The sequence below is a fragment of the Oryza brachyantha genome, chromosome 4 (assembly GCF_000231095.2).
Source record: "Oryza brachyantha chromosome 4, ObraRS2, whole genome shotgun sequence".
Taxonomy (NCBI): domain Eukaryota; kingdom Viridiplantae; phylum Streptophyta; class Magnoliopsida; order Poales; family Poaceae; genus Oryza; species Oryza brachyantha.
The window spans coordinates 10,424,703-10,436,894 of record NC_023166.2 but is presented as its reverse complement, the minus strand read 5'-3'; the positions used below and the strand labels follow the sequence as shown (position 1 = coordinate 10,436,894).

The following is a 12,192-nucleotide window of genomic DNA, read 5'->3' as shown; positions in this document are numbered from 1 at the left end:
AACGAAGATAATACTATCAAAAGAATCAGTAGCGTAGTTTCAAAGGTATGTAAACAACGTAGAAGCACTTCCAAAATATCAATTCAGATTCTCTGCTTTTTTCCCCTTTGTACAAGATGGTGACTGTTTATGCAAAGATATTTGCTTGGCTGCATAGAACACAGTATCTACTGCTTCTACAACACGACAGGCATTACAAGATGGAATAATCCCACTTAGCTAAGATGGCAGCATTAAAGAAATGCTCACAAGATACTAAATGTCATTACAGATACTCCTGTCTTCCCTATTATATTCCAAAAATTACATCATCCAAAATCGCTTGGAGGATCGTAGGATTGTCTGGCAGCAGCTAAAATCAGTAGTTGTGCAGATACTACTTTGGGAACTGCATGAACAAGCCTACACTGCAAGGTCATACAAATATTTTGGATGAAAACCGAAGAGGACAATACAAAGGATGACGAACAATGGAAAAAGCTACAACATGCTTTGCAGGTGTCGTATAAACAAAAGCGGCTCCACTCAAACAACATTGTGGGTGGTAACCATTCTTACTGGATGATAGGAATTACGGCTGTATCATCCCTGAAGTTTAGGCTTGTGATTTCGATAAGCCAGCCTATTCTTCAGCTGAATATTCATGAAAGAAAAGGATGTCAGTTGATTTCAAACATTTTAGCTCATTGCATGAAGTAGTTTCATATGAACTATTTTTAACTCGCCAACTGATAAAGTCAATAATTATATATTCCCTTCATTTCATATTATAAGATGGTTTGACTTGTTTCTAAGTCCAAATTAACTAAGTTTGACCAGCTTTAAAGGAAAAATGTAGCATCATCTACAACACTAAATTAGTTTAATTAAATTAATAATTGAATTTATGGTATATGTGTTTTGTGTTAAAAATGTTGCTAGGTTGTATCTACAAATTTGGTCAAACTTAAAGTTTGACTTTGAAAAGTCAAAACTTACAATATAAAATGGAGGGAGCAGCATTTTTAACTGATGCCCTACTATAAAAGAAAAATAAAAACTGCCCTAACCAAAGTTTGACAGCTATGCCACCTGAGGTCAGTCAAAAACAAGAAATACTGTACCCAGGTTAGTAAATAGCAACAGTTTTGTATTGTCATCAGGAAGGCTTTTCTACTATAGTAAGTATGAGTAACTACATGAACTGAACACTCCGTTGAAAACATATTTAAGAATGTGCATGCAGAATTTGATGATGATTCTAACAAACAAGAACATGGTGCACCAGTACATTGTTCCACCAACAGAGGCATGACGAGAAGTGCAGTAAAGAGGGGCACAGATTTATGATGTTAGGTGCAAACCCAATTCCAAAAATGCTGTGCTACTCTCAGAGTGCACCCTTTTCCCGTCTCAAGAAACTCACCACCCTTAATACTTACTAGTTACCAATTCTTCCAGTCTTGTATCCACATGACAAAAGTAGTCACACTTAATACATGTAGAAAGTTAACACACATAGAGATGCACTAACTTGAAGTATTAGAATTTACCAAGTTTACATACTTCAGCTGCCTTAGAACTTCATTTGTATCCAATTCCTGCAGCAAACAATATAATTTCAGGAAAAAGAAAAGTCACTTTGAAAATACTGTTACCAGTAGGCAAACAGATATTAGATGTATAGAATTCACAAGATCAGGTGCAGAGCAAATAAGAACAAACTTTCTCAAACCAATAAAGACACATATCGACAATTCCACAAATGCAAATTGCAGACATCTTTCCCAGAAATAGAAATTGCAGAAAAACCTCAGGTAAAAAAATGAAGTAAAGAAACTTTAGGACAAATAAATGCAGCAGGCTAACCTTTTTAAACCATATGTAAATAATTATGCACTTCTTAAATGTAAGAATGTAAAAGAACTGTACAGTTGATGATAAAGAACTGTCTTGTGCGACTTATGTTCATGTGTTGCCACATTTTTGCGCAACAAATATAATACTTAGCAAAACAAATGAAATATTACCTGTGGAACAGCACAATCAGCATGAGCCGGATCCCAAGGTAGACAACAAGAACAATCCCAATCATCTGACTGGACAACAAATAGAGGTGCCCTACAGGAGATTCCATGAAGCATAGAGAAATCAACAAAACATGAACAAGGAAAGAGAAAATTAATGTAAAGCAGCAGGATTACAGAAAAGGTATGTAAATAACTAGTGTTTCACTCACAAAACTATTAAGCACATTGCTAGTCGAACTGGACTGAAGTAGGATGGATTCAATGACTTAAACGTTAAAACACTGATGACTAGCCAGTAGATCAGTCATGGCTAATAGAGACCTGTTCGTCATATAGTCGATCAAGACAACAAATCACCACACTGGCAAGTTGACTTGACTTCATAACCTAACAGCATTGGTTCAGTCTGGTACAAATAGTGTAGAGAAGTCTAGAGATAAGATCATCTTTATCAGTTTTGGGATTTTGGGATTATGCTCACCAAAAAATATGAATTTTCTTCAGAAAAACATGTGTATAAGCATGTTATATTTTGTGCACCATCAGGCTATAAATAGACTAAGTTTGACATGTTCAACTTGTTCAACAAACTCCTACCTAGTTTCACTTGAGAACCACTATATCCACCTTGCAGGACAGGAAGAAATTCTCACACTATGTAATCTTAAAATCCTAACATCCTTTAATAACCCTATTACATAAAAATGGAACCACAAACAAAACCTATGATGCAGTGCCTTGGAAAAAAGAGGCAATGATGGGAATCTGAGTTGCAAATTTTTAATAGAAGACTGATATCATGAGTTGCCACAGAATAAACATAATTTTCAATGCACATCAATAAAATATAAACTGGAATGCAGAAAACTGATTTTCTTTACCTTCTCCATTTGCCACAGACTGTTGGCTTATCAGAATCCCCTCCACTCAAGATCTCGCGGCATTGTATCCAATTACCAATTGAAGGTCTATTTTGAATATTTGTTTTTGACCACTGTGTAGGCAAGGAACTACCTTAAGAAACTTTATGAGGGGAATACAGGAAACTACTAACTGGAAGGTGTAAATCTTACATTCAATTTAGTGAGGTCAGCAGGACAAAATTCAGAGGGTTCCTCAAAATAAACATCACCACTACAAAGAAAAAATGCATTAGAAACACTGTGTGTTACAAGACTTCAGATTGTTATGACCATAGCCAAAAAAAAAAGTTAAATCATCTTTGTTTCCATGTATTGCAACTGTTTTCAGAAATTTAAGTTTGTCATTTACTGTATCTACCATATTTCTTAATGCAGATACAAACACTAACAGTGGTTATATGAACACACCTGGAAGTGGGACAAGACCATTCTGGCACTTCTGCTTGAAAGTCTCCACCAATTCGAACCCCAGTAACATATGGTTCGGTATCTTTTAACATGAACTCTATATGACTCATGCCATGAGGTCTTTGGTTGATATTCCCTGAAGGCCTGACCTTTCCCTCTGACAACTTGCCATAGAGACCCTTCGGTTTCTTCCTGAAGCATGGCGGACAATACCATTCATCAGTTGGAACCTCACGAACGCGAGGGATGCAACAAGACAGATGGAATGCTGCTTCACACGAATCACATATAAGCATCTTTAGTGGATGATCTGATTCCCCACAAGTATTGCATGGGAACAATAAGTTGGCATCATAATCGGTGAATTCCTGTATAGTGATTTTAGTTCTTGATTCAGTTATGAGTCCATCTTCCCTCAGTATGGCAATACAAAGATCCCTTGCCGATGTGAAGCCTGTCGTTGGTTCTGTAGGACCTATATTTGAGGAGGAACATTCAGTAGCATCTTTTTTATCTAACATCATGAAATGTGGCAGCATACTAGATACTGAAGATCTATCATTCACAGCGGAATTCGGCACCAGCGAAACTCCAGCAGGCTCATCGTGCTCTAGGATAGGTGGTGTCGAATTTGAAATCATTGCATCTAAGCTAACAGGTAGCAGTAATGAAGAGTGGTCTTCAGAAGAAGTGCAATTTTGAGCCATCATTTCTTTAAATTCTCCATTTGCTGTAACGGAAGTTGACTCTTTATCCATCTTCATCCTCTTATAGACATTGACATCCTTCTTTTTTGCAGATAGGGAACACATTCTGTTAACAGCTGGCGAACCAAAACAGCTTGTAGACGAAGGCACAGCTTCTGTTATCGATGATTTGATCTCTCCATTTTCATTTGAAGATAGTTCTTTATAACTATTAGGAAAGCATTCAGTCCATTTTGGAGTCATCTGTTAACCACATGTAACCACAAGCAACATAAATTTTGGTGCCAAATATATGTCTGCGCTGCAAATAAAAAGTAGCTCTCATACTTATAGGTTATACCAGTGTACTGCTGAAATTTTGCTTAACGAGATGCCTCAACCTTAATGTAGTAATCCTTCCTTCCAATTCCTATGAGTAAGTTCCTGGATAATAAGTTAGAAACAATGTAAATAAGAACTGGTGAAGTATCTAATCTGTTAAGAAAAAGGTATGGCCCAGAAAATGAGAATTGCTAAAGATAACAGTCTAGCACCAAGGGAATAGTAAGATATTTGATCTACCAAGTAACTTCTTACAATTATGACAATTTCTGAAATTTTGAAGAAACCAAATGATGCTTTGCTCCAAATGATCTAAGAATTTTGCTGAAATTTGGAAGGACCCTAGCCCAAGGTGTTACTTGTAAGGTTTTCTGGGGTGGGTGTTAGGTTTCTAACTACACTTTCCACCTCTTTTTCCCCTCACACTTAATGAATGATATGCAGATCTCCTGCACAATCGAAAAAAAAAATGGGGCAAATCTCAGTGTGTCATTGATTTTGCTATGTAGTTATTTTATGTTTGCTAGTGGGGCAGACTTTAGTATAATGAATGGACTATGCGTGTCCAGCGAGATCCAACAAGGAAAACCTAAATTTCCCCCAATTTTCATATCCATTTTTTTCATGCTATCTGCAGATTCTGATCCAAATCGCTGTTGATCATGAACAGGTACAGAAGTAGTCACAGATCCACCACAAAATTCACATAGTGAAATGTGAAGACAATATATGAATATTTGAAATATCCCCAAGACAAGAAATAGGCAAATGCAGAAACAAGGTACGTATGACGACAAGCAGATGTCGCATGTAGCATTATTCACCTGGAACAGATCTATAGAGGATTTTGGGGAGAGTCATTTAAATGATACTCCCAACTTTTCAGAATATTTTCCTGGACAGATCTGTAATGTGGTTTGGATAGGCAAAGTGATTAAAATAGTGTAAGAGGGAGTACAAGTAGCACAAGAACGGAGGATAAAGAGGGGACAAATGCGAGAGAGAGAGAGAAGAGGATAGAATGATATGTAGAAGGATAGAGGATTTTGGGGTGGGTAATGTGTAAACAATACTCACCATTTTACATATTTTCCAAACCCACTATGATTGTACAGAAACAAAATGTTTTACTAAACCCACTATGTGCGCACCCAAACTAGGGAAGAACTAGATCCAAGAAAAAATTAATAAAGAGTTACCATACATAGCTTTATTAATGACATATTACAGCTACTCAACATCTTTCGTGCAATTAAAATAGTGGTTGAGGGTGAAAATGTTGCAATAATTACTCTTTGTATCCTCAATGGACAAACATATGAAATCATGCTTGCAAAAAAGATGCGAACATACAGTCATACACTGCAGTCTTTTCTGTGTATTCACCAGATTGTTGTTTTCAAATCGTAGAGTTGAGGCTAGTTGTAAGGGGGGCAATCAGACGATTAGTCCCAATTAGTCGTCAATCCGGTTCAATTAGTAGGGGCTAGTCGGTGTCTAGTCGTCCTTCTACCTAGGCCATGTGTTCTACATTTGTAGTTGTATACTAGTAACTTCTATGCTGTATAAGTGTATAATACTATAGTATGTTTAAGTATAACTATACATTATATTACTACTATACTAAACAAATGCATTGTTATAAATACGTGTAAATAAAGCAAGTATTTTTTTTGGCTACTTTGAGGCCTCTTTCAAACTAGTCGTCCACCTCTTAATCGCATGACTAACCATGATTAATCAATGACTAATTGGACGACTAGTTTCCTGATCGAGCTGATCGCCTCGAGATGCATGATCGAGCCACAGATTCCAGTTAAGCTGACTAATCATGATTAACGTGACTAATCAGATGACTTGATAACATTGGTTGCTTAGACCCCTTGTTGTAAGCTATTTACGAGGTTTATAATATACAATATTTACATTATCCCTATAATCAAAGTAAATAATCCATCAGCTTTCATCCGCGAATATCTACTCAGAATGCTACCTTAGTTGGCACCATCTAAACAACAAATGTGTCATGCATTGGTGTCCTGGTTTAGGTTGCAAGATGAGGCAAGGCAACCCACAGCCACCTTACACCCTAAGCAGTAAGCTAGTAAGGCATAAGGCGAGGCAATGTCTCCTATCAAAAGACAAAAATAGCAAAGAAAAAAGATATGAGCCAAAAACTACATTCTGCCAATCAGCACACCAGCACACTGTAATGCTCACGTACAATACAATAAAGCCCAGCTGAATAGCCCATTTAAAGCGCTCGTAGGTCTCTTTCCTCTCCTGCCATGGCACAGGGTTCTCTAGCATGGTAACAAAATATTTCTCTATACAGAGCAGCCGCCACCTCCACTCCTTCACCTTTTATCTCTGCAGCATCCTCTACTCCACCTAGTCCACCACTCTCTAGCACTATTGTGCCAGTAGCAAGCAGCAATGGTGGCAGCCCAGCAGCAACAGAAAGAGAATAGGAAGAAAGAGGGGAGGAGAGAGAAAGGAGCGAACCAGCACTGAGCAGACGATGGATGGGAGTGAAGGGTTACTTTGCTGGCAAATGCAATGGGCCAGATAGGATGATGCCAAGATATAGAGGGTGCCAGATGCAATGGCAGCGCAGATCCATGGTGAGATGGGAGCATCATCCCCCGCCAAGGCCCTACGGTTCTGGGGTGAACTTACTCCCCTCCTCTTGCCCCTCGCCTCTCAGATAGGCAAGGCAGACGCAAATGCAAGAGGGAGTTCACAAATTGATCTTGTACTTGCCTAACCACTTCAGCGATGCCTCAAGAATCATATTTAATGTTCCCCATAATTTCCTATCCTTTTTGCAGCATGCCACTAACTTTCCTTATTTTCAAATTAGAGAGAAAAATTACCAAATGTGAGTGTATTAAAACAAGGTCTTGTTTATTCATCCGTCAACTGAATTTTGTCAGCAATTTTTGGATAGCTAGCATTGTTCCAAGATTCGTGCAGCCTTCACAAACCTACCTCTTCATCTCCATCTCTCAACCCCCTCACACCATCAATCCCTCCCCGCCCAGCCAATGAGCGTCCCGCTGCCCTCTGCCTTGCTGGCCAAGCCCTCCCCGCCACCCCCCTCATCGACCACTTGAGCTACCACTGTCTTGCCCTCTTCCTCAACTCCATAAGATTCCCTCGCCGCATCTCTCCTCCCACGCCTCCGGCGGCTCAAACCTCCAGATCCACCATCGCCACCCCCACCTCGTAGCCAATCCAACTCACCACCCTCATCTTCTCTCGCAGCCAAGGCACCGCCTCATGGACCCGCCATGGCGACCACTGCCCCACCCATCCCTCCAAGGCCAACAGACCCCCCCCCCACCACCACCCTGACCCCACTAGTCCACTACGAACCCTAATCCGACGCCGCCGCCGCCCGCCCCGCCACCATCACCCAATCGCCGGACAAGCCGCGGCGGCGGCGGCGCTTTCACCAAGGAGGCCGGCTAGAGCACGAATCTCGCACTAGGTCAATAGTGAGTAGATTCAACTAATTATTTTGGAGTTTTCAGCCACCTAATGAACAGCAAACCTGCTTAAGCAATGTCATTGAGATACACACATATACAAATCAGGGCCAGACCTAACGTGGTGGGCAGTTTGAACCGCCCCCACAAACTTTTTTTTTCCGGGAACAAACTGGTTACCACTAACCTACTACTATGGCCAACAAAACAAATAATGAGCAAAGGCGTTCAGATCGAGACGGACGAGGTAGAGGATGCGCGCACGGGTGCTCACCAGCGGGAAGAGGACGCGTCGGAAGCTGTAGTAGAAGCAGCAGCAGCAACAAGCCGCGCCGCCGGCACCGCTGCTGGCGGGACGGGGACCCCGGGGAGGATGCAGCGGAAGCAGCAGGGCGGGCGCCGCCCGCGGGTTGGAGGGAGAGGGAGATCGGCGCAGGCGGCGGGAGGAGGAGCACGCAAGGTGGGAGGGAGGCGGGGGAGCCGAGGCCCGAATGGAGTGGGGAGGGAGGGGAGGTCGAGTTGGGCGCAGCGCAAGGCGTCGAGGCCAAATTTTACGGGCTTTTTTTTTTCGTTTCTGTAGCCCACTCAAATAGTTTTTTTTCAAAAAGAGGGAGAGTAGTACCGAACAGCGTCCCATCCGAGGGTGTTCAGTTGAGAAAAAAAATTGAATGTCACGTTACACGTTTGATTGGATATCGAAAGGGTTGTAGGACATGAATAATAAAATGAATTTCACCGCTCGCTTAGAAACTGCGACATGAATCTTTTAAGAATAATTAATCATCGTTAATACATATAGGTTACTGTAGCACTTGTGGTTAATTATGAACTAATTAGGCTTAAAAGATTCATCTCACGATTTTTCTCATAACTGTGTAATTGGTTTTTTGTTTCATTATATTTAATGCTCAATTTAGATGTCCAAAGGTTTAGAAGAAATATGTTTGACAACTACTTATGAGATCCGATACATGTATTGGGCATGTTTAGTTGGCAAAAATTTCTGCCAAAAACATCACATTCAGATCTTTCGACACATGCATAGAGCATTAAATATAGATTAAAAGAAAAAACTAATTCCATAGTTTGCATGGAAATCGTGAGACGAATCTTTTGAGCCTAATTAGTCGATTATTAATCATAAGTGCTACAGTTACGGAATTAGTTTTTTCATTCGTGTTCGAAAACTTCTTTCGACATCCGATCCAACCTCCGATGTGACATCCAAAAAATTTATTTTCGTGAACTAAACAGACTCAGACTCAGGTCTATTCTGTTTAACTGGATACCATTTTCTCATATTTTTTACAACGATTCAAACAGAGATGCTATGAGCAGTTTCGGAAAAAAAAAACGTTAACTGCTCCCTCGATCTCATCCGTTATTAACTTCATTTCATATTACAGTATATTTATACATTCTCTAGATTCATGTAGATGTTAATATAATATAATATAATATATATATATATAGCAAAACTAATATGTACACTCCCCTTAGAAGCTATTCTATGCCCCCTCTACTCATATGGCCCAAACCCACCTCCCGCCCTCTTCCAAGGGTCCAAAACCTCTTAACTAGCCTGATCAAAACCCTACCACACCGGTCAAATCCGTCTTTTGACCTACCTCCACGCCCTACCTTTGTCAACTCCCGTCTATCTGAAAAGTACAGTAACATGAAGGCAGAAATACAGTAACATGCCTTATAAAATGCAGTAACAATGTCAATATAATCGTGACGGATCTAGTTTTTTAAATCTTATTTCTTAACCAATATGGTGAAAACGGTTTTGAAAAATAATATAAAACACATGAGATATTGCTCTCTAAAGATTGGGAATACAATATTTTAGCTCTCTCACATGCATTAGTTGTACTGTAGCAACAATATACAATCATGATGTTACTGTATTTCTATCGTGATGTTACTATATTTCTATCACGACGTTACTGCAATTGTGCAACACACATGTTACTGCACGTATATCGCGATGTTACTGCAATTGTGCAGTATACATACTTTATAGTAACATAGCGTTATTACTATATAGAATGCGTATCGTTACTGCACTTATAGATATTTCTTAAGATTTTGAACTTTAAACAATTTTATCTCTCACCTCATATATTATTTTTTAAGAACTTTGTACCATATTATTTGAAAAAAATTGTTTTAAAAAAGTAAATCCCTCATGGATATGTTTCGACGTTGTTACTACAAATTAGTCTTCGTGTTATTGCATTTTTGTCGTCGTGCTACTACACAATTCCTGTGAGGCGAGAGCTGAGCTTGAGCTTAGATAGACATAAGAGGAAACCCATAAAGGGGTTGACCCACAGGGTTGATCCTTTGACCAGCCTTTAAATGAGGTAGGGGTGTTTTTGGCCTTGAGAGGAGGGTGGGAGGTGGGATGGGCCTTGGAAGGAAGGGGATGTAGAATAGCTTATACTAAAGGGGTGCACATATTATCGGGCTAGAGATGATTTAAGGCAAGACCAAAATGTGTTATAATACGAAATGGAGGATTAAGAGATTATGTTATTTATTAAAAAATTAACAAAGTGCTAAAATTACAGACCATGCCATGTGCTCCAAGTTGAGAGAATATATGAGACAATAAGATACTATATAAAAGTTAGTACTCGAATAATAAAGTGATATAAAAATTGGTATGTATGAAGTAGTATAAAATTAATAGGTGGTGAATAAAGGATTCTGCAAAATGACAAAATTTGTTATATTATGTAACATAACTAAAGAATACCGCTTATATTATAGGACAGAGGGAGTATCTCACGTTCTATAAAAGATGTAACCTAGCATGAAAAACATGGTGGTCATCTTTTGGGGTTTTGGAGAAAAAAATGAAATGGCGTATTTGCAAAATAAAAATAATTTATGAATATTTTATAAATGTATTCTTGGCGATCTAAAAACAAAGATTGAAAAATAAACAACGATGAAAGAATATCAAAATGAACTTTAGATTTAAGATTAAAAATATGAATTTTGGCTTATAAGCATAGGCATAAGCAAAAAGGTGAGACTATAGATATTTGGATAGCCATGGTATCTCACTTGCCAAACCTAAAAATCAAGTAGCTAAATTTGGCAACCTAGTGTGTATCTCCCTATATTGTTCACTAGTTGCATAATCTCATTAGTCATTCATTCACCACGAGATTTAAACACATGTTCAAAGATAGAGCCTAGTATCGACTGTTCTCGAATCTACATCAGCAACAAGCACACATCTTTCAAGGGTGTGTACAAAGTAGGAGTTATGCATGGTTTCTTTATTAATATAATAAAATATTTTGTTTTACATTCCTTTCCTTTTTATTTACCACATGCTAATAAAATTCTCTTGTGCTAACAATCGACTCTGAGCCATTGCCATGCATAATATGATTTTTGTCTTTTCTCTCTATCATCATATTTGCTAGCGTAACGATGGATGGAGTCAGCTAACAATCGCCACCTACACCCTAGAAGTAGGAAGGCACCTGCTTGGTAGTTCCTTTGCATGTGCAAAATCCAACAATAGAGACACACTTGAATTCTTGATACATCCCAAGCCCGCAATTTATTCAAAATTTGAGAACAAAATCATGCCTACTTCCTTAGTCTTATGCACTACGTAGGCACTAAACTTCGGCCTACAGCAGTGCCTAGACTGGGTCTTTTATCTTTTCTTTCCACTCTTCACATGAAGAGTTCAATCTCTCTCACAATGCTCATGAAAGAGGAGTGGTAAAAAGTTAAATTTCCCGTGTCCAAATCTGCTCTAGGTATATACGATGTTCTCCATCTCTTAACATGGCACACACAGTCATGTTGCAAGTAAAAAGAGTTTATATAAAAGCACCTTAATTTTACATCAAATCAAGTTAGTATATTTGTGTGAAGATGTTTGGTAAAGGAAGGTAAGCGAAAATGGGACTTCTAGTTCCGTGAATTACTCCTTAGCTAGCATTAGCTAGTAAAGATGGATTTGAGTATCCGAAGTTTCTGGTAAGTACTTAATATTTACATTATGTAGTTGTCCCATGAGTTATAAAGAAGATGAATCTAAAGCACTAACTACATTTTGGTTGTTGCTTAGTTCTTAAGTTAGGTGGTGTTTGGTTCTTTAGGCCGCGTTCGGCCTCCCTATAAGTTAACTTGTCCATCTCGTTTTCCGCGCGCATGTTTTCCAAACTGCTAAACGGTGTATTTTTTACAAAAATTATCTATAGGAAAGTTGTTTTAAAAATCATATTAATATATTTTATATTTTTCTAATAATTAATAATTAATTAGTCATGTACTAATCTATTACTACGTTTTC

At 38.7% G+C, this 12,192-nt stretch overlaps 1 protein-coding gene across 3 annotated transcripts; it reads right to left on the bottom strand.

Moving 5' to 3' along the window:
• Positions 1-201: 201 nt before the first annotated feature.
• Positions 202-8,275, bottom strand: LOC102709267. Of its 3 annotated transcripts, XM_015835851.2 has the most exons (9): positions 8,134-8,275; positions 4,388-4,470; positions 3,341-4,290; positions 3,083-3,143; positions 2,891-3,003; positions 2,010-2,100; positions 1,533-1,580; positions 559-633; positions 202-407 (listed from the first exon to the last, which is right to left on the bottom strand). In XM_015835851.2, the coding sequence occupies exons 3-8, from the start codon at positions 4,288-4,290 to the stop codon at positions 583-585; spliced, it is 1,314 nt and encodes a 437-aa protein (XP_015691337.1). In that variant the 5' UTR covers positions 4,388-4,470; positions 8,134-8,275; the 3' UTR covers positions 202-407; positions 559-582. The 3 variants fall into 3 exon arrangements, with proteins under 3 accessions (XP_015691337.1, XP_006652287.1, XP_006652288.1); XM_006652224.3 differs by having other exon boundaries at positions 202-633; positions 8,134-8,274; XM_006652225.2 differs by lacking the exon at positions 8,134-8,275 and having other exon boundaries at positions 202-633; positions 4,375-4,388.
• Between the last annotated feature and the right edge of the window lie 3,917 nt (positions 8,276-12,192).